Raw genomic sequence first — 22606 nt, 5'->3', positions numbered from 1 at the left:
CACAACAAGAACCAAGCATATTTAAAAGTTTTCTCAGGGGAATACAAAGGTGCAATGTTATGATACAAATATATGCAGAGTATAATGACCCCTGCATGCCTTGAACTGTGTGGGTGCAGTACAAGGAGAGTCAGCCTCCCTCTGCCACCACATGTGCTCAGCTTTTATCCGTCAATCAAAAAACTCACTGTGAAAAAGACAGAGATCACAAAAGACATGAGACACTGCTCCAACTTTGAACTGTTTAGGTGGGCCATGTTTTATGTCCCTATTTGATATGAATATGAAGATTCTGCTGTGATTGTGCAACAGGAAATATGACATGAAACAGGGTTGATTCTCCACAGATATGAGTTGTAACGTGACCTGGTGGCGTCACATGATGGCGTCTATGGTGATAAGAGAGCTTTTGAATCCAAACACATCAAGATAAAAGATTTTGTCATTTTTTATGTTGAACTCAAAGCAACATCGTGTAACTTTTTGGAGATGGCATGTCACCTGCATGATTCCATTGGAACATTCTCCATGGAAATAGATATACTTAATGCCATAATACTGTGGAGGATCATAGCCAAAGAAAACAACAACACCCATGGAGACCGAGTTAGGTTTGTGGAGATGCAAGCCCTCACAGTAAGGACTTTTTTCTAGCTTTTTTAGTACAATCCAAAATGAAAAAAAAAACAAAAACAACATGCCTTACTTGTGGAATATTTTTTGGCAAAAGTTACACAGTGAAGCTTTAATAACACTTTGACCTAGAATGAAAAAAAAAAGAAAGAAAGAAAACTGTAGTGAAAAGTTCCGTTGAATATGATTGAAATGTTTTTCCTCTTTCTTTGCTTTTTCTTTACCGTACATTTTACGATGATTACTTATGTTTTGATTTTCTTATGTTGTGATTTTAATATGCCTTTCATATTGTGTAAAGCACTTTGAAATAATTTGTGTACACACTGTCCTATACAGTTAAACCTGCCTTCTCATTTCCACTGTTTAACACATCATATTAGCTCTACTTTGTGATCACCTTTATAAAAATCAAACTTTCTGAATGATAAAGTAAAAGTTAATGTGACAAAAAAAAGCACTTTTAGGTCATCCCTATTCAAATGCAGTTACTGACGCCTAAAGAATGCCATGTACAGCATTAAAACGCCCATATCACTCTATTTTCAGATCTCATTCACACATGTTTAACACACAAATCTCTCAAACAGAAAACATTCTGTTCCACCCTGTGATGTCATGCGGTAATACAGAAAGTGTTTTCAAACTCCATACACCTTCACTTGAATCATCTGGATAATTTCAGCCTGGAATTGCAAATCTCTACTGAACTAAAGGTAAAAGGTAGCTATTAACTTGAAAATTGACACTTCATGACATCAAAAGGTGGAACGGAGCATTTTGAGTTTTGGAAATGTCGACAGATTTATAATTAAAGGTAACTCAAACGTGTGAATGAAACAAAACACAACTCCAGGTATGCTTTTCAGGTGGTAACAGCATTCTAACATGGCTAAAAGCTCACAAGAATAAATTTTGCGTACTACAGGACCTTTAACTATGGTCAATATGAACTTGTCTCTGACTCTTGTTGCATAGAACTACAGCTTCTATCTGTAAAATAAATTCAACAACAACACAATCCACAAAGAAGAGGGTCTGCTCCTTGGGTGCTGCAGAGGGCACGCAGAGCTTGGGTCAAGAAAACTTTGATGAAAAGGTTTGAAGTCACTGACAAAAGTACAACTCCTCATTCAAAGGCATTGTTCAAAAGTGTCTATATACTTTTCGCTTTCAAGTTTTGGAGTTGCTCTTGCTTTGTTGTGAGAAGATAAGACCTATCTGATACAACAGAAACAGAATAGGGGATTAAAACAACGCTGTATGTACTGGAGCTTCTAGTGTTATTGTTTAAAATTGGCTTCATAAATGTAATCTTGGTATCAGCAGCAAATGATTAACTTTAAGGTTAAGTTACACTTTATGTGCCCTGTAGGGAAACCTGTCCTTTATAACCAGGAAATTGTGAAAAACCACATAGTCCAGTTAAGGTTACAGTAAGGCTAATGATCCTCAGCAGTCAGCAAAACTGACTCTTGTGAACTTTATGCCATGTTATAATGTTGTTACCTCCTCAAAAACATAACATTTGTGCATACATAACAAAAACATACATACATGTTTTGTGTCATTCTCACATGTTTAAGTCACTCTGAATTATTAGTCTGTGTACATTGCCAAAGCTCAAAATGCTCTATTGCACCTTTTAATGACATGAAGCTGTAGTTTTCAAGTTAACAGCAAACTTTGACCTTTTGTTCAGTAGAAAGGGACAGTTCCAGGACTGAAATGATCCAAATGATTCTAGTGATGGTGTGTGGAGTTTAAAAACACAGTGAAGTGCTCCCTGTATTACCACCATAGACTGTATATATAAATGGACATATCTAACACGCTAGAAAATCCTATTCTTAATATAGAGCCTGGCTCCAAATTCACTCCTGTTCATTTGAGTGGAGCTGAACACTATGGCTGACATTACACTCACTTTGTCCATCTCTTTATATGGTCTATGATTACTACATGACATCACAAGGTGGAACGGAGTGTTTTCTCTTTGAAAGAACTGCAAGTTAATTGTGTGAATGAAACAAAACACAACCCCATGAGGAAACAACATTATAACATAGATCAGACTAGTGAAATATGGGCCATTCACAGTTAAGGATCTCTTTGTTGTCCCCTGTAGCAAAATCTGTCATTTATAATCAGGAAATGGTGAAAAATACATAGGCACTATTAGTTTCTATCCAGTCAAGGTTACAGCAGGTGAAGGTCATGTAAGGTCTTCCAAACATGACACGGCAAAAACATACCAGAATGTTCTCTTGGCATATTTTACTATAGTGATTTCACAAAATATGCTATTGTTAGAAAACTGCAACAGATATTACCTCAACCAGACTAAAGATGAAATAAATTAGCAAAGAAATGACTTTATATTTTGTATTAACACTTCTGTCTTAAAAGCTTGAACAAATACACTTTTGTTCTGCTTTTGTGAATGCCCTCAGAACCTGTGGTATAATAGTCAATCAGGGACATGATCTCTCATCTCTTACTGTCGAAAACATCTTTTATAGACAAACTAGGAAATATAAAAATTGAGTCATTGCATCAGCCATGTATAAAAATCAGATTACATTGCACACAGTGAGGGAGCTTGAGCATGCAGAGGAAGAAAAGGCGAGCTGTGTACAAATGAGTAAGACGAGAGAAGTGGGAGATATACAGACTAGTATAATATCATATTACAATTAAAATCACAGTTGTACAGCTTGTGTCTGCTATATAGTCATAATCCATGACACCCGTGGATAATTATGTTATAATTTGCACATATTAAAACACAATATTCTAAAACGATGTAATAAAAGAAACAAAACAAATACGCTGAACTAGTTCTGTTTTTCAAGTTTTTAAAGCAGACCTGTTATGCAAAATAAACTTAACTAAAACTCAGAGCTTTTAACCATGTTATAGTTGTTTCCTCTTCTCATTTACCCACTCAGAGTTGTATTTGAAGTGATTTGTGCATGTTTGAGCAATCTTTAATGACTTTCAAGATGCCGTATTGCAGATCAATCTTCGTTTTCACTGCCACCGGCAAATACCCACTGTTCTGTTGTTACTTCGTTCCCCAATTTTATTTTCTTAATTGGTGATTCACGTCAGATTTGTCAGCGTCGCTTAGTCATTTTGTTACAAATTAAAAATATTCTCTTCACGCTTGATCTGCAGATATCCATCAAAGGTGCCGACTCTTTGTTGAGATGACGTTCACAGTGACATCAGCTCCCATTAGGCACAGCAATTTTATAACGTGGAAGTCAGCGATTTGTTTCCTTTATTAAGTCATTTTAGATTAATATTGCAATTTAAATTATAACAGGCTCAAGCACCATATGTGTTCTCTAAGATCAGGTAAAATCAGGGAGAAGGCCATTAACAGATCTAAAATAATCTTCATATCTCTGTCCCTGGTAGATAAGTGACATGATATATTGAGTTCGCCTGTGAGCCCATGGAGCAGACAGTGCCCTTGACCATCAAACTGAACACTCCCTGAAGCTGCCCCCGAAGCAGGTGGGACAGGACAGACACGCACACAGCATGGATTAATGACAATATGCTCCACCTCAGGGAGTCTTTGTTTTAATCAAAAAGTGTTTATGACTGTTTATCAGCAGTGGATGTCCCAGAAGGAGAGGCTGCCCTGTCATCTGCTGTCTTCAGGTCTGTTTTTCAATTAGTGACTGAAGTTGCAATCTGTCAGTGCAATGTAAATGATAAGTGTTTTTAATTAGTAATGCACTTTGGTAGAGATGGGTAATGAATACAGGGCTGTCAGGAAAATGTATATTCACTAATCGATTCTAATCAATACTCATTTGAGCAATTGCTTTTTAGTGAAATCTAAAGTTTTAAAAGCCCTTCTTAGTACTGGTGTTGTAAATTAGCTGAGACTATAAATACTGTGATACTCTGATTAATGATTTCTTGTTAATTTATGTTTGTTGTATCTGTCCCTGTTCAAAGGAAAGAAAAAAGGAAAAAAAAATATCAATACAAATAAAGTCAGATAAAATGGGCAAAGTACTACTAGTACATATGTATGCAAGAAATTATGTGTAAAGCACATAACTGAGGGTATGTGTATGACAGGTGCTATTCAAATAAAATGAACTTGACCTGGCTTGACTTGTGTAAGAGACTACATAGTAATAGAGAACTACTACTATTACTTTCTGTTGAAATTATATAATTTGAGTTTGAATTTGAAATTTTTATATTATTCACTAGAAACAAGTTATTAAGAATAAAGAAGTTTGGTTGTTTAAGGGTAACAGTTACATTTAAAAAAAAATAAGAACAGTGTTATTGCCAAACCAAATACCATGGTCAAGAACTGCTCCAAAGTGCTAAACAATATAGATAAAAAAAAAACCTAATATGACAAAACTAAATTAAATATATTAAGTTTGGTAGTTTTGTGTTGCACCAAAAGCCCAATGAAGTTATTATACCTCAATAATGTCTGTATGTTTAAAAAGTGCGCAAAGGTGTTGACACAATTTTCATGGGGCAAGTTTCTCAACAAAAACAAGATAAGCAAGGACACACATGAAAATGTGGATTTAATTTAGTCTCTTTGATCAATGAGAGACTTTGATTTTGTTGGTTCAATACTGCACAAGTTTTGGAAAGTTGCATGCAAATTAGATCAATATGTAATGTCCCATCTAATCCCACAGTAATGAAGATTTATAGGCCATGTTTGTCTCACTGTAAGACGTAGAACTTCACTAATGCACGTAAAATTGATCTGTGTTGAAGCAGACCAGACGTTTCAAGTTTGAATCTGTTGTACAACACTACACCCTAGTGGCTAGACAGTGCACCTGCAGGTAAGTATGATAATAATATAGTAGTAACCCTTTCATACCATTCCAATATAAGCCTCATAAATGTGAAGTACTTATCATGATTATACTCTTATAAAACTAAATATTCCAAAATGTCTTAATCCTGATCATATGAAATTAGAGATATTATAATATTTTGAAATTGTTTACAACCATAACTCACAGAAATGAAGATGTTGAGCAGGTTTTCCAGTGTAGGCAGCTGAGGGATGAGTTTCTGTACCACTTTACTGAAGGCCTCAAATATGGAGTGGTCGTATATACTGGTCAAATAGAAACTGGAAGAATAAAACATAACAAATATCACAGTTTTAAATCTGCACCATGTTACTTTTCTGGTTTGGGGGTCTGCCCCCTGCTAGTCTCCATGGAAATCTTATTGCTTTGGCTAGAATCTTCCACAATATGAAATTAAACTTATATAACTTGTACTCCATGTCTCTATATACTACAGTAGAACATCTCCATGGAGACAAGCAGGTGGCAAACCTTCTATGTCAAAAGTTACATAGTGCATCTTTAAATACATTCTGATCCCTTTGCATTGATATCTCATGCTTTATAACCCCTAGAAACAACATTTAATCTAAAAAAGTGTACATTGTCTTTATTTAATATCTTAAAGACTTGGTTATGAGTTAATTAATGATTCCTTTACCTCAGATGTATTTTTTCTAGGCCTGCGTCTGCGAGGTCATCATTGGCTCGTTTGTGGATGTCTCTTTGCTTCTCGATCTTGTGGTCGTCTGAGAGTCCGTCCACTTTGTGAATGAAAACCTCGAAGCTGATGTCTGGGTTCACTTTGTAGGCTCTGGTCACAGTCAGGTGCAGTCTGCTCAGAGCCTCTACATAATCATCCTGGAAAAAATAAAATACATGTGTGAAAAAGTGTGAGAAATAGGGAATATACTGTATGCACTGTCTTTCAAAGGTGCACTATATAACTTTTTTCTGATGGGAGGGGGTCCACCAAGTGCCTTGTCTCCAAAGAGATGTTGTTGCTTTTGTTCACTGTTTTATTATTGCTCAAAAACTGCAGACAGCACACATCTGAATTAGTTTAACCCCTGAGACGTGCTTATACAATATATTTGTAATTTCGCAAGATGAATTTGCTCATATACATGGAAAAACATTGTTGTGATTTTCCAACAATAGACTTTTTGGCAAAATAACAAGAAATATCACACTTTGCCACCTTTACATTTTTCAGTAAGGGCTACATTCTGTTAAGATTACAAGTTTAACCCTTGTAGAGCACCTGTACTGCTATTTTCAACTTTTTTATGACCCAGTGAAGTGCTCTACCTCTTTTCTTCAAATAACAAGAAATATGTTGTAGACTTACTTAGCAATAGTTGTAGTCAAAAGGGACATAATCGGTTTCATTATTTTTTTCTTAGTGGCACTCAATTTAATGACATTTTCAATAACTGTACTTAGACAAAAAAATTAAATTAGTCAAGCCTATATGTTTTACAGATTTTTATCTAACCACAAAAGCCCCACCAAGCTTTTATTTTATTTTGCAGGGGTGACTTGTCTCTACTGCCTGCATATTGTTAAAACATTGTTGTTAAGGTACTTTGCTTGTCCACAAAAATATAAAATAAAAGTACAAACCTGTGAGTCAATGACAAAGATGAGAGCCCCTGTCCCTCTGAAAATCATCTCATAGTCAAAGGAGGGGTCAAAGAAGTCGATCTGGCCGGGGAAATCCCAGATCTGGAAGCTGACGAAGGAGCTGCTGGACACATCCTCTCTGCAGATCTTATTGGTGCTCTCCAGAAAAAGAGTCTCATTTGGTGACATTTTGTGGAACACGACTTTTTGGATGGAGGACTTCCCACTCCTCCTCAGCCCCATGAGCAAAATCCTGGGTTTGACTTCTCCATTTAAGGAATCACTGAAGCCCAACTCTACAAAGAGATAAAGAATGTATAAGAAAGACTGATGGAAAGAACTGCACTGTTATTGCAATTTAAAGGTGCACCGGTATAATGTCCCTGTATGGTATTAAACATATCCATCTTGCATTTACTCAATAACATGAGTTTTATTAACTTAAAAACATGCATTCTTATTATGAACAGTCTCGGCTCTCCACAGTTCAGACTTGTAACCTGACCTGTGGTGTCACCTGCTGTCTCTCCATAGAGATAAATAAATGTAATGCCATACTGTGGAACAATCCAGGCAATATTTCCATTGAGAAAAGCAGGTGTTGGACCCTCCACCAGAAAAGTTACACAGTGCACATTTAAATTAAATTATTTAAAAGCAACACTTAATAAAACACGGTGAATAAATAATTTCCAGTGAACTGAAAATAATAAAAAACTGCAAGTGCAACTATTCAAAAACAATTGTGTGATACCTTGCAAAACCAAAATGTCTATGAGTTTCCATTTTTAGGCTTTTCTGTAGTAGCTAAACACTAATATATTTTGCAGTATTGTGTTAAATTGTTCACATACTCTTGTTGCTGTGGTAGTTAGATATTTATGCAAATGTGACTGGACAGTGGTGGGCTAGAGAGGCATTTTCCATCTGAAGGAGTGGACAGAATGCTAGTGTTTCTCAAATTTCTGCTGAGAACCTGATCTACCTATTGATCGTTACAGGCAAAAGCAGCTTACCCCAAGGAAGGAAAATCTATAGATGCATTCAGAGACCACTGTAAAATTGGTGTTATTATAATAATGCATTCCTCTGCTCGTTGTTGTTTTGACAAATTATTTAATTTTATTTTCCATTCCTGGTCTTTTATTTTCACAACTATAGTTTGCAATAATTTTATATCGATTAATTTGAACTTTTTGGTGGTGAGATGAACGTAAATATTATGAGACACGCCCACTTTTGACGCTCAGAGCAGCACGCACATTTTTGCACATATTAAAAGTTAGCAAAGTGTCTCCTTCTTAGCCGCTTTTAAAGGAAAAAAATATAGTTTCTTGAGGATTAGTCAGTGTAATCAATCATATTTTAAGGATTTACAATGTATACATATTTACATATCTGGTATACAATATCTAAAACTGGTTTTATTTGACAGTGACAGTTTCTCCAAGCTAGGTTAGCCAAAAGAAGTCATTAGCTTTACCTGCAACATGCTAAACTCAAAGCTAAACTCTGCTGCGTTTGGTGCCGTGTTTGAGGTGAGTTAAAACTGTGCGATCTCTTAAATGCCTTGAGTCAACTACCAGGAATTCTCCGTGACCTTGCCCGGGGACACAGCTCCAAATCCCGCCTCCCTACCTCCGTCCTCGCCGCCCAGCTGAGCCTCCGCGAACGCCTCGATTTCGTCCTCATCGTCGTAGTAATCCAAGCCGGTGTCGCTGTCCTCCTCCCCGGGCACGGTGCTCCTCTCGCTGCCGGACATGTTGTTGTGTTTGCGGTCGCTTGGCTGTCGGTTCCGGGAATGTTTAGCGGTGCCTAAACTTTCCCCCGCGCTGTCATTTGAGTGGAGCGAGCCATGCTGCTGAACCCTCACCCCGCTCCGGCACTCCGACTGTTCCTGGGACCATGGGGGGGACACAGAAGCTCCTCGGGTCACGTTGTCAAAGTCTTTCAACAATTTACAATAAAAACATGCGTTAAAATGAGAAAACGTTGACATGCACACCTTAAATGCAACCTGAAATTACGCTATCTTCTGATCTGTTATAAAGTTTCCTCATCATAAACATACCTGCAGTTTTGTTTTGTTTTGTTTCATTCACACATTTAACACACAAACCCTGCATATTTAGTTTGGGTTCTTCTCTCACATTGAAAACACTCTATTCCACCTGGTGATGTCATGTGGTAATACAGGAAGTGCTCCACTGTGTTTTTAAACTTCATACACCTTCACTAGAATCATCCTGGAACTGCTGATCTCTACTGAACTAAAGGTAAAAAAGGGAGCTGTTAACCTTAAAACTATCACTTCATGACATCACAAGGTGGAACAGAGCATTTTGAGCTTTGGGGATCTAGACAGACTAATAAAGTATTACTCAGACATGTAAATGAAACAAAACACAGCTCTAGGAAAGATTTTAACTGCAAAATCTGTTGTGAGTAATAAGAGGGACATGTTCATAAAGAAACACAACTGAGGGATTACACAGATATTTGTGGCTTTTATTCACATGTTGCAAAATCAAAGGTAGGTCTAGAAGAGAATCTTGCAATGTTATTAAAGAAAACTAAATATGACAATTGGCTGTCGCTCAAATATTTGTTGAGCTGGCACAGATTCAGAGGGAGCATTTACAGGAAAGTTTGTTATGTGTATCTCATGACCATTTAAAAATGAATTAATGAACTGCTCCTATATAGTTAAGTTTTGAAATGGTTCACTATGTTGTATTTCTGGTTATGGACTACCACCTGCTTATCAATGCATTTTATTCCTTTGTCTGGAATGTTCCAAAGTATGGCATTAAACATGTGTGTCTGTATTAATTTGCAGTTGTGTGTTTTATTGCAACACTCAAAAACTATGCATTGTTATTTTGAGCAGGGTCTCCTCCACAGATCTAACTTGATGGCATTGTATCACCTGCTTGCTTGCTTTCACGTAGAAAGAAAAGTTTAATGCTATACTGTGGAACAGTCTAGGCAAAGCAATAACATTGCAATATCTCCATGGAATCAAGCAGATAGCAGACTCTCCTTCTGACAAATTTGTCAGCTTTATGTTTATTTATTTATTTAGTTGGTCTCGTCACCATGGGGAGCAGAGCCTTCAGTCTCTATGCTCCTCAGCTCTGGAATACTCTCCCTCCTGACCTCTGCAACACTGACTTTTAAATCCAAGCTCAAACACACCTGTTCAGACTGGCCTATTCACTCCACCACACCACCAAACCATAACTGCAATGTCTGTGGTGGCACAGTGGCTGAGTGGCTAGCACTCATGCCTCACAGCAGAAAGATTACAGGTTTGATCCCCGGGTCGCACTGATGGGGACACTCTGGTTTCCCCAATCAACTCAAAACATGCTACATAGGTCTCCAGGGAGGATAGCTAATAGCTAATGGCTAATGTAAGTCAATTAAATTAGATACATTCAAGCAATTAAAATACTGTCTCGCTTTAGTAGTATTTAAGTTGTTGTAAGGTGATGCTGAGTGTCCAGAGAGGCACCTAATGATTAAAATGTAGTATTATTATTACTATTATTTATTTATTTAAATTTTCTAGCATGTACACACTTAATACTAATAATATAATTTGTGTTGTAATTGGTGTAATGTGAACATTAAACCTGCTCAAAAATCACAGGGGTCAAACGGAGGGAGCTACAGACTGCGAGAGGAGCAAGTGCTGAGCAAAGCAAAGTGTCTCCAGGCTCAGCCCCTCCATCCTTGGACTCCTGACTTCATCATGATGCCTTCAGGGTATCGGTTTTATGCTCCGGTACGAAAGACTAACTGGTTCTCATATTCTTTAATGCCCTCTGCTATTAAATTGCTTTATTCTAAGGGTACAGTTCTCTGAATGTTTTGCACTGTAACATGTATATTGTCTTCTCTTGAGTTCCACTTGTGGTCTGTAATGGACTGTGTTTGGTTGCATGTGAGAAGTGAGAACTGCAGTGCAAGTGGTAGAACTACATATTTTCATTGTGAACTTCCCGTAAGTTGCTCGACTGGTCTGTTCGCTGTTTCCAAGCAGCTACGCTAATGTGCCAGCCCCCATAACTGCTTTCTGAACAGATGAAAATAGCTTTTACTTTGCAGTGGACACACACAGAATGATGCTGCAATACAGTTTTCTCCAAATTTCTGTACTAAGTTTCCTATCATTAGTAACATCAGTTCATGGTAAGTCTTTCAATGTTTTCATGCATTTTAATTCTTGGACTACGTAATGTATTTAGATATTGTGTAGAATGTATGATGCGTTATTAGTATATGTAAAAAAAATTTCTCTATTTCTCTTCTTAGCAGCTACACTGTATTTTTTTTATTACAGTGGTCAGTTTTCCATCTCTTGACAACCATGTGTTTTTATGTTTATTTATTTTTTTCCATTAGGTTCACTATCTCTTGAGTTTTTGTCAACTGCTCGTACAAGAGCTGATTCTGGACCTTACTTTCAGCAGCTGACTGTGTTTAATGAAGTTGCCATCTCATTCTGTGATGGTGAGACCTGGAGGGAACAGTTCAAGTCCAGATTGAAATCCACAGAGTTACCTGAAGACTGTGGCCAACATTATGCTGATGTTCTGGAGTTTATCGATGATGTTCAAAAGCTCAGAAACAGCACAGTGGGTAAGTGAAGTGATATTATATTATCATCAATGATCACAATATCAAAGTGTTGCAAGCAAGTATGCATTCTCCATGGATTCACTCTCATTTGTTTTGTCTATTGTGTTAATACTTGTCGGCTACAATGTGTATACAGTCACTGTTTAACAAACTTTCTGTATTACAAGTTTAAAACAAGTACTTTAGTGGTTTCTTTTGGTATGTGATTTAAAAAGTATTCTTATATTGTGACATCTATGATCAAAGACAAACAAACTTAAAATGTAATTGTATTTTAATCAATACATTAGACTAATATATTTCCCTTGTATCCTGTGTTCCACAGATGTTGTGCAGCGGCGTCGAGGCTGCAGCCTATCTGCTGATGGCACTGTCTCTGGGTTTGAGCTCTGGGCTCTCAATGGGATGGACTTTCTGACCTTTGACCCTGGAATTTCAGAATGGACAGCCAGATCCCCTACAGCGCAAAGAGTCCAACACCTCTGGAACCAAAACAAACCTAAAAAATTTGCCTTTTCCCATTTTATTAATCATCGGTGTCCAGAGATCATGAGAAAAACAGTATTAACCACACTCTCTGAAAACACAGGTCAGTAACAAGGCAATATATTTTATACAAATATTATGTGGTGATGAGGAAAACCAATGGATTGCAATGCCAGGAAAGAGGAATTTACTTTATTATTATTATTTTTTGCCTTAGAGGTGCAGATTTTTGCCAAGCTCACGTCAGTAAACGATGAAGTGCAGCTGAAGTGTCATGTGACGTCCTCAGACCAATCAGTGAGCTCTGTGCATCTGATTGGAGACGGTGCACCCAGAGTGAAATGGGTGTCAGTGACTGCTCCTTTACCCGGTGGAGATGGATCTGTGGTTCTTCTCCTCACAGCTGGCATCAGAGCAGATCAGAGCATTTATCAGTACGGCTGCACAGTACAAACAGAGAAGGGAAATATCACAACATTTTGGAGTAAGTTTCTTTTCAAATATCAACTCATAGCAACTTAATTTCCATAGATTGAACAAAAGTTGACTAAATGTATTACTTGACAGATTCGACTTTTCATATCATTAAAAGTAACATTTGTTTTTTATTTTCTACAGACGGAAAAACTCTTAATGGACAGCGCATCTATTACAGTTTAAGGGACAAGATTCTACCTGCTGTTTTTGGATGTGTTGCCATCATTGGAGTGATCATTGTCATATCCTGTACAATGATAATTTTATTGAAGTATTGTAAGTGCATTTTAAAACATAAAACAGAACAGAATAATTCACAATATTCCAATATATGTCTAATGTAATTTTTATGTTTAGTTAAAATGAAAAAGCAGTCTCGACCTCCCCCAAGATCAGAGCTCACACAGAAGCTTTATGAAGAGGGTTTTATCAAGAGCTCCACTTTGTATCCAGACATAAGGAACATCCTACTGTCTTTCATTTACGACTCAAGACGGCCAAAGACAGATCTATGACCAATGGCGTGCAATGATGTGGACTCAAAACAACTATGATTCTGAATTCTACCCTTTGCTAAAATAACCAGAATTGTATTAATTATTCAATACACATTTCAAAGAGCCCTACATTATATTTGCTTCAACTGTAACTATGTTAATACAGTGCAAATAAAAGGTACACACAATAAATATTGAGCCTGTTAATTATATGCATAATATTATATAGTTATTATTCTTTCTCTACTTTATATCTTAAAGTATGTATGTCTTTTGTATGACACAAATGTTAACAATATCCACATCTATTTATGTTTTACGTATTTGTCTTTATTAGGTAACATGTATCAAAGAAGTACGACGAGTATAATATCAAGAAGGACACATTGCTTTAACAAAACTCAACTTGCCCTAAATTAGGCACCTCTGCATATGTCAGGCTTCATCCTTCTGCTACCATAAAAAACTTTTGGATCCTTAACATGGTTTCTTTGGCCAAGTAAATAATTGCTTCAAAATCTTCAGGTTATATGCCCTGAGTATCAAATTCTGTTCTTGTACATTATCTCTCAAAAATAGTTTGTTTGACAAGACGGTTTTTAAATTCTATGTGAAATCATTTAGTGAGTTGTATTTTAAGGCCAGTTCTGCAAACTATGTACAATATTCATTCTAAGGGTGATAACATTGGCATTAACATTGCACTACTCTTACTGGTGTTAAACTAAAATGTTTTCAGTCTATTTTCAGTCAAATCAAAATCTAAATTAGAGATATTGCTACTACAATATTACAAAGACTGCAAAGTTGTAGGTGCTGGAATGACCCTACAAATAACATAAGAAACCAGACCTTAAACTTCTAACTTTGATGTTCTGGAATGTATTAATGTATTGTATTGTCAGGGAATTTACCCCGAATTTCATACGTATGAAATACTACACACATATATTATTGTGTGCTTCTGCTTTTAAAATGCGCAGGATGCAATTTCCAAAGTTACTAACTGCCCAAACTCGTCTGACCGCACTAAATAGATCCTCTCGTATCATATTGGATACTTCTTTTCATTGGTTCTAAATTTTATGCATGCAAATATAATTTTAATAAAAGGCAGGGCTTGTGTTATATACTTCAATGATTGGCTGCTGGATGAAAAAACAACCACTGTCTCTAGGATCAACAGATCAACAGATAAAGCTGACATATATATAAGTTAATGTGCGATACAGTTTTGCTTCAATTTTCACTGTAGTTAAAGGTTATCCATTCTGCATCTTTTTTATTCTATTTAGTTGTTTTTTGTACATCATAACATCTTGCATCTGGATATGACCTTTGATCCAGTTTCACTTATTTTGCACTTGCTAAAATGGGAAGAAGATGGCGAGAGCAGTTTTTTTTTACACACTGATCACCCTGTCAAATCTGATAGTTGAATCAAGTAAGTAATGTTTTTATTTTCTGTTTATTTTTGTCACCTGGGAATGTGTTTTTTTTTTTTATTTAGCCATCTATATTTTAGTGTTTGCACTTGTAATGTAATGTATATACTTGTATTGCACTTGTTTCAACTAATCTGACAAAAATTACATGTTTTTGTGTTAAGTTTGTGCAGTTTCATAAATGCTAAATCATTACCTGACTCATAGCACCGATTCTAAACATTGCACACAGATTAGAAAAATTAGGAACACGTTAAAATCATTACTCGCTCATGTCACAATATAGTCTATGTATTTGTGTCTATACTGAAATTGCATTAACAATAACAAATGAGCATAACATAAACATTAGACTATTTTGATTTTCTTTTAGATTCCCACAGACTGGTGGTCTTCTCTACGGGCCTGGTGAAATCCCAGCATGGATATCATTTTGAGCAGCTCACTGTTTATGATGGCGTTGCAGTTTCGTTTTGCAATGGGGCCACTAAAAAAGAACAGTTAAAACCAAAACTTCAAACTTCACTAATACCTGACAATTGTGAAATAGCCCATTATAATATTCTAGAGGCTGTTTACAACATTGAAAGTCATGCACTTGCAGTGGGTGAGTTTATGTTCCATTTGTTTATTTTTTTGACCATTGTTTATTTGCACACACTGTACTACACAGGGTTTACACAGGGTTTAACGGCATCTATTCTGAATGCTATAATTGTTTTTATGAGTTACTATTACATTTTTAGTATTGAATTAGCCTACTATTATTCTATTTTCTATTATTATTACCTTGTTTAAAGATAACTTATCAATCTGCCTATACTGTAAGAAATGTTTTTGTATATTGCATATTTTTGTATACATTTTGTATATTTGTATATGTAGTTTTATAAAGTTTGAAATAACATTAAACGTTAATTTTTAATTATTATTTTTTACCTTATTTTAGATTATAGAGAAGTTCACTGTTTTGACTATAAATGTTTGTGCAATATTCTACCACAGATGTGGTGCAGCGAAGACGAGGATGCAGTCGCTCCTCCAATGGGAGCGTATCTGCTTTTGAGGCTTGGGCTGTGAATGGGAATGACTTTATAACCTTTGACCCTGACACTTTAAAATGGACCCCTCAGTCACCTTCTGCCTTTAAAATCAAAGAGCTCTGGGACAACCAACAGACCAGAAATCATGCCTTCAGTACTTTCCTCAAAAATGAATGCCCAAAGATGATCGAACAAACAGCACTGAAGTCAACGCCTAAAAATACAGGTGAAATATTATATTGAAACTAACTTGTCTATAAGTTTGTCTCTGCTCCAATCACCTTTCTCTCTGTTCACGCTGTAGAAGTAGACAATGTTCCCTTTTAATTCTTTTTAGTTGTGATATAAATATTTCTGCATCTATTCAAGTTGTAACAATATCCTTTTTATCAAAAATATACTTGAATCATTCATGAACCATAGACTTGGTGTTTGTGTTTAATTGTCTCTGTGTTTGTTTTGGTTTTGGTTTTACTTAGAGCTGCATATTTTCGCCAAACCAGTTGAAGACAACAATGAGGCGTACCTCATATGTCATGTGACCACAACAGATCCCTCAGTGAAGTCAGTGCATTTGACTGGAGATGGAGCGCCCCATGTCAGTGGCTACTCGGTTTTTGGACCGCTACCCTCTGATGGTGATGAGTGGGTCCTCAGATTGACAGCCAGGATCTCTCTCCGTCTCACCCATCTCACCTACGGCTGTGCTGTAAAGTCAGAGGGCAACAATGTTTCAGTGTATTGGAGTAAGTTTATTTTTGTGTAGAATTCATAAACAAATATTACTTAGTTGGCGTACGTGTGGACAAAGGATACAGGAGATAAGATTAAGCTGTGGCCGTCTCAACTGAGACACTGACATTAACATCTAAACTTGTCAATGTTACATTTATTATTATAAAAAGTCACCACAAGCAGCTGGGAAATAGTTCACCAGAAAAGTTACATAGTGGACCTTTAATAAAGTATATAATACATAATTAAGAATTAAATTAAATGGTGTTATTAAATTAATAAATAATTAATACTTTATTATTATTATTATTATTATACTTAAATAATGTAATCAAGTAATGTGTATCTTTTCTTATTTTACAGATGGAAATACTCTTGATGGACGGCACATATATAAAACTTTTTGGGATAAGAGTCTTATTGTCATTTTTGGATTTAGTGCTACGATTGTATTCGTTCTTGTCATATCTTGCATAATAACAATTTTACTGAAAATGAGTAAGTACATTTTAAAACATAAAATAAAACTGAATCATTTACAATATCTCAAAATTAGCATCTAATGTAATTTATGTTTTAGTCAAAATGAGAAGACCACCTCCTCCTCCCCCAAGACCAGAGCTGAGAGAGCAGTTGAACAGTTTCATCGAGAGCTCCACTTTCTATCCAGACATAAGAAACGTCCTACTGGCTTTCATTTACGGCTCAAACCTTCCGGACCGTTATCAAGACGACTATAACCAGTGGCTTGAAATGATGGAGCTTCAAAATAACCATGATCCCGAATTTTATCCTGCGTATAAAAAGCCTGACTCTTACTTTGCATCGACTAATTAACTGCATTACATGAAATGCAAAGAGTCATTCTTAATTCTGCTTCAAATGTATTTTTATTTCCGTTTGTTTCTGCTACTGTGAATATGTATTATGTGCTTTAGAGCATTTACTGTGTCCAGTGTTGGGAAGGTTACTTTTAAAATGTATTCCCCTACAGATTACAGATTACATACCCCAAAATGTAGTTTGTAACGTAATCCATTAAATTTAATTAAATGAGTAACGTAATCTGATTACTTTGGATTACTTGATATTGTCATGTTTTTTTTAAACGACATGAATGTAGCAACCACATCCTGAAAATTCTTGTTTGTTGTCTTCAAATTGTCTGAGCCCAAGTCTCCATGAATAAGCAAGTTTTGTCTGTTAAAAGACAGTAACAAGATCAGCCTTTCCTTCACCATATTAAATAAACAGTATACTTAAAAGTAACTCTCTCTTAATGATTGGTTTCTGTGGTGGAGAGCCTCTAGAGTGCCCTCTGCTGCCATTGTCCATTGAGGTTTCAGTGTTTATATGTAACTGCAAGTAAATTTCCTCTGAATCCAAGATGGCCGAAAACAGCTACCCCTACTGACCACTGCTGGCATATCATGTCAGTCCTTCTATACTAAAAGAGCCCACAGGTAAAAAAAAATATGTTGATTATACAGTAAACATCTAGGGAAGGATTTATCTGTTTGGAATATGAAATTTTTATGTCCAATATGTAGAAATTACAATTAACATGTGTCCAGTGGAAGTGGACATCATGCATCACAGAGTTTTTTTTTAAACACAAGCCATATAATTGCTTCACTGTTTGGGGCACTTCAGGAGACATTCAAGGCAGCGCAGACCCTGAAGCAGCAGATCATTCCTTTCAAAGGCCTACTGTCCATCAAATAATACATACCAAAAAAAGCCAAACCCTGGGGAGTGAAATTGTGAGTAACAGCAGGAACCTCAGGCTATATGAATAGATTCGAAGTGTAACCAAGGCTCTTGTAAGTAGTGGTCACATCAGTGGATTGGAAAAGGCTGGAGATGTGGTGATGCACTTTGTGATGACATAAACACAGAAATCACAAGGTGTTTTTGATAACTTTCTTCCACTCATTGAGGCCTTGAAAGACCAAAGCATCTATGGCACAGGTACATGCAGAGCTGGCCAGTCCCTGAAGATGTTGCCAACAGATGGGTCAAGAAGAAAAAAAAAAATGTCAAAAAACCTTTTCTGTGGCCTTTACAATCAACACATGGTGGGGTTGATCTGTTTAGCAATGTACCCCCACAGACGGCGTAACAAGAGGTGGTACATCCAAGTATTTTTTCATTTATTGGATGTGTCCATTGTAAATGCCTGGCGCCTTACCTGATGTCTGGTTTGGAAAAGATGAAACTCCTCCTCTTCAAAGCTTCTGTGGCTCGTGCACTGCTAAATAGTGGCACCCTCCAGCAAAGCAAAAGAGGAAGACCCAGTGGAACCCACAACCGTGAAGCGGAGAGCAGTCACTAATGTAGTCCGTGAGGTCAGGTTTGGTACAGGATATCACTGGCCCCAACTCATCAAGGTGAAAAATGCAAACAGATGCCATGATGCTGCATGCACATGGAAGACGCAAAATACATCTGCATGCATTGCTGTGTGCCACTGTGTCCTGATGCTTTGCGAACTTTCACAGCCTAAGAGTGATGAACAGAGAAGTGTTCTGAGATGCAGAGACTAAAATATCAGTTTGTGTTTTCTTCCAACATGCTAATATAAAGGCTTGTAATACTGTCCTGCATCCTTATAGAACTGTGGAGACTCACAGTAATGTTTCTCCTGTTGGGGTTGGTTTGACACAGGTGCAATATTCACAATTATGAGTGTCATTGGTTTCTTATTCAGACCTAAAAATTTTGCCTATAAATTGCTGGAATTTCCCCAAAAAATTTTGAAATGTTTTTCAAAGCATAAAAAGAAAACAGAGTTTGTATATTTTACAATAGAACACAAGTTAATTTCATTTTTACAGTAAGTTCACAATGTTTAATGTTGAGGGCTCAGGCGCATGTAGTCCACTGGATTGGACGTCTCTGTAACTTTATGAAAAAATCTTATTTTTGAAAAAAAAAAAAAAGTTGAACATTTTTTTCATGTCCTGAGAACAATAAAAACACTTAAGAAAAAAATCCTGACCAAGGCTTTCATAATTCATGCATCAGAGGGTTAAAAAATATTACTGATAGAGAAATTATTTTTTATATGAGATCACCTTAAATTATGTCAACCTACTGTTAGGTGTCATGTTGTTTAGACCTGGTTTAGTCCTGGTTTTACTCCTGGTTTAGTCCTGATTTTAGACCTGGTTTAGACCAGGTCTTAAGTTCTGGTTTAGTCGTGGTTTAGTCCTAGTTTAATCCTGGTTTAGTCCTGGGTTAGTTCTGGGTTAGTCCTGGTTTTAGTCCTGGTGTTAGTTCTGGTTTAGAGGCGCACTGGAGGAAGCGCGATTTACACGAGAAAACACAGTCCACACGCGGCGCACGAGACGGCGGTGTCCGCGCTGTAACTACGGAAGGAGACGTGACCCGCGGGTTCTCAGGTTGATGACAAGTGATGAAAGTGTGTGTTTGTGTGTGTTTATGTGCACGTCCACTCATGTGGCAGGTCACTATAGGACAGTTGTGCAGATATTATGAGTCTATGCAGGTTGTTTTCACCAGTGACAGTAGCTCCGGTTTCACATTTAAGTTGTAGGCGATTTTATATGCACTACTGCTTCCATTGTGTGACTGACACCGCCAACTTTAACATGACGTTTACATCGCTCTTACTGTCGTGTTCTGTTTGGGTTTCCAGCAATGAGTGGAATTACCGAAATAAAAAAATTAATAAATGGGAGGTAGCACAAAATGTGAAAACAGGAAAATACCGCCTTGTAATCCACTTATTTCAGCAAAGTAACTGTAATCCAATTACCACTCATTAAAACAGTAACTGTAACGGAATACAGTTACTCATAATTTGTACTCTGATAAGGCTACGTAACGGCGGTACATGTAATCCGTTACTCCCCAACACTGACTGTGCCATGGAATAACATAGCAGCAGAACCTGTAAATATTTCTTGTATATCTATGTACATAGTTTGTGAATAGCATAATACTGTAAAGGTCAGATGTTCAGTACTGTTTTGCCTATTAAACCGGTTTTGCAGGCCAAGGGAATGTTAAAAAGAACAAGTTGGTGCAGGCAGTTTATCAGAATCACATCAGTCACTGTGTGTGCTAATTGTACATGTGCAGTATACAAAGTGAAAAGCAAAGCAAATCATAGCATTAATGTTTAGAGTTACAGCTTTGAGTATCATGAAGGTGGAAAATATATAAAGATGTGACCATTTGCCATTTAGCCTGAGCTCTTACTGTTTAAAAAAAATGGTACAATCACATCTGAACTGGATTGCTAGATGTTTTTTTTTTTGTTTTTTTTCCCCATTCTCAGTACATGTACATGCCTGGCTCAAGTGACAGAGTCTTTCGTTAAAAGTATGCCTATTTATATTTGCAAATCATATTCGGAGAGAGAGAAGAGCTATTTTATTGATCCCGAGGGAAAGTTTCGCCGCAGCAACATTTCCACTGAGCGTCTTTGTGTCTCAATCAAAGGTCTCAGTACAGTTTCACAGGAGCAGTGGTCAGTGGGGGTCAGCAGGTCTGTGTCTTGGCAGTTTGAAGAGAGGAAGAGCCAAAAGTGTCCCTCCTTTGAATCCTGCACCATCACAGCAGTGTCCAGAGGGAGCAAGGTGAACACAACAGGAAAGGCCTCGCTTTGTTGTTTCGATTGGTGATGAAATGATTTATTCCCATTCCAAGTGTTTAAAAACTGAGCTTAAAAAAAACAAAAAGTAAAACTAAAAACTGTTGAGTGTGTGAGCCAGGTATAGGGTGACCAGATTTCCAAAATTCTAAACTGGGACACACCTGGGTTGTAAAATAAAATGGTGAAAAGTCATCAGTCATAATCTGAGGGACTTCTGTTGCTGCATTCTTTTGTTTTATGGTCATTTGCAAATACGGATTTCTGTATTTTGGCAAAATAAATGACAATTTATGCTCCTCTTTACTGTTGGCAGGGATTAGATTAAAGTCCGATTAGTCCAAAAATCTGATTGTCTAGTTTTAGAGTTGACATAGTTCTGGTTTAGATCAAATTGGTCAAAAGTAGGGACACCTGGGACATTTCTTGTATAAAACTGGGACAGATCACTGGTTTTGGATAAATCTGATGGGACAACGGACACAGGGCTCAAAATTGGGACTGTCCCGGGTAAATAGGGATGTGTGGTCACCCTAGCCAGGTAGCCAGAAAAGCAGATGCCACAAATCCATCTGAACACCACAGGAAGAAGATGCAATTTTGTTTTCTTTTTCACAAATTTACCCATGTTTATATAATTCTCTAGTTACAGACAGTATCCAAATGTAAACCCTTAAAGCTTTCCATTTTCATTACACTGGATTACATTCTAAAATATGAAATAACCTACTGTGCTGACCCCCGAGAGTAAAAGTCATTTCTTATAGCTCCAGGACTCGTCAGTAAAAGCTGGACTGTCCCGTGAGGAAGGAGCAGGACGTGGATTAAACCTGGGCACAAACCAGCGCAGAACCGCCCCGGCGCTAATACGAGGCAACAGCTGTCCATCTGAGCCACTGTGAGCGGCCGCAGCGTCGATGTCCCGCCAAGAACACTCTACTGCTCTGCTGAATTTGAGGATTTTGCGGTTTTGGACTGCATGGCTGAAACTTCACAAAATAAGGTAAAAAGGGGGTTTATATACTCATTTTTTTTAGTTGCAGTTAATCAAATTTCAGACACGTGTGGTTAGGAATTTAGACTTTGTACCTAGAAAGAAATTTTATGATTTTATATGTTAAATGATGAATTTATTTAGCCTATTTAGTTATGTATTTTTTTGATTTATTCATTCATATCTCCTCATTTGACTTCTCACTGTACAGCCAGTTGTGTTTGACCAGTTAGAAACACATGTCCTGGTTTGAACCCAAAGTCCTTGTAGATTTGGTTTGGTCCTGGTTTAGTCGTGGTTTAGTCTAGGTCTATTCTAGTCGCGTTTTAGGACCAAAGAGGCACAATATTTTGGGCTAATACTGTATTAGGCTTGTGCAGTATTGAAAATAATACACTTTTAACAACTCTGCAGAAAAAAAGGCCTAAAAAAGTCACACTAAGAATTTATTCATGACAGATAATACAATTTGTCATGTTATTCCCAATATAATTATATTTATTCAATACAATTCTTGTACTAAACTAGACAATCTCATAT

At 36.9% G+C, this 22606-nt stretch overlaps 3 protein-coding genes across 5 annotated transcripts in view; 2 read left to right on the top strand and 1 right to left on the bottom strand.

Annotated features, from left to right (window-relative positions):
* The window catches only part of rragd (ras-related GTP binding D), a 102370-nt gene extending 93383 nt beyond the window's left edge, over positions 1 to 8987 (bottom strand). Inside the window, exons 1-4 of the mRNA XM_020919052.2 lie at positions 8760 to 8987; positions 7122 to 7417; positions 6157 to 6356; positions 5662 to 5776 (exon numbers count right to left, since the gene is read on the bottom strand). Coding sequence (XP_020774711.1) covers positions 5662 to 5776; positions 6157 to 6356; positions 7122 to 7417; positions 8760 to 8883 — 735 coding nt within the window. The 5' untranslated portion in view covers positions 8884 to 8987. The remainder of the gene's footprint in view (positions 1 to 5661; positions 5777 to 6156; positions 6357 to 7121; positions 7418 to 8759) is intronic.
* On the top strand, positions 8535 to 13409 carry LOC110155008 (hereditary hemochromatosis protein homolog). Of its 3 annotated transcripts, XM_055162121.1 has the most exons (7): positions 8535 to 8659; positions 10777 to 10911; positions 11600 to 11768; positions 12094 to 12357; positions 12472 to 12738; positions 12873 to 13007; positions 13089 to 13409. In XM_055162121.1, exons 1-7 carry the CDS (start codon positions 8612 to 8614, stop codon positions 13244 to 13246), a joined length of 1176 nt encoding a protein of 391 aa, XP_055018096.1. In that variant the 5' UTR covers positions 8535 to 8611; the 3' UTR covers positions 13247 to 13409. The 3 variants fall into 3 exon arrangements, with proteins under 3 accessions (XP_055018096.1, XP_055018106.1, XP_020774715.1); XM_055162131.1 differs by lacking the exons at positions 8535 to 8659; positions 10777 to 10911 and adding an exon at positions 11239 to 11318; XM_020919056.2 differs by lacking the exons at positions 8535 to 8659; positions 10777 to 10911 and adding an exon at positions 11245 to 11318 and having other exon boundaries at positions 11532 to 11768.
* A 1075-nt stretch (positions 13410 to 14484) lies between these two features.
* LOC110155004 (uncharacterized) lies at positions 14485 to 17680 on the top strand. The gene is made up of 6 exons (XM_020919051.2): positions 14485 to 14672; positions 15047 to 15280; positions 15679 to 15942; positions 16196 to 16462; positions 16815 to 16949; positions 17032 to 17680. Exons 1-6 carry the CDS (start codon positions 14612 to 14614, stop codon positions 17286 to 17288), a joined length of 1218 nt encoding a protein of 405 aa, XP_020774710.1. The 5' UTR covers positions 14485 to 14611; the 3' UTR covers positions 17289 to 17680.
* Positions 17681 to 22606: the final 4926 nt, after the last annotated feature.

This window comes from Boleophthalmus pectinirostris, unplaced genomic scaffold (genome assembly GCF_026225935.1).
Source record: "Boleophthalmus pectinirostris isolate CB_2022bp ecotype Guang Dong unplaced genomic scaffold, ASM2622593v1 HiC_scaffold_10, whole genome shotgun sequence".
Classification (NCBI taxonomy): Eukaryota; Metazoa; Chordata; class Actinopteri; order Gobiiformes; family Gobiidae; genus Boleophthalmus; species Boleophthalmus pectinirostris.
Note: the sequence above shows the minus strand (reverse complement) of the source record. Positions and strands in the feature narration are given on the sequence as shown.

Excerpts from the sequence above, each read along its gene's own strand:
- LOC110155008 (XM_055162121.1), top strand. The coding sequence starts at position 8,612 with ATGCTAAACTCAAAGCTAAACTCTGCTGCGTTTGGTGCCGTGTTTGAG. Across the intron at positions 8,660-10,776 it reads CGTTTGGTGCCGTGTTTGAG|GGGTCAAACGGAGGGAGCTA; the intron begins GTGAGTTAAAAC and ends CAAAAATCACAG. Across the intron at positions 12,358-12,471 it reads CACACTCTCTGAAAACACAG|AGGTGCAGATTTTTGCCAAG; the intron begins GTCAGTAACAAG and ends TTTTTGCCTTAG.
- LOC110155004 (XM_020919051.2), top strand. The coding sequence starts at position 14,612 with ATGGCGAGAGCAGTTTTTTTTTACACACTGATCACCCTGTCAAATCTG. Across the intron at positions 15,281-15,678 it reads AAGTCATGCACTTGCAGTGG|ATGTGGTGCAGCGAAGACGA; the intron begins GTGAGTTTATGT and ends ATTCTACCACAG. Across the intron at positions 16,950-17,031 it reads AACAATTTTACTGAAAATGA|TCAAAATGAGAAGACCACCT; the intron begins GTAAGTACATTT and ends TTTATGTTTTAG.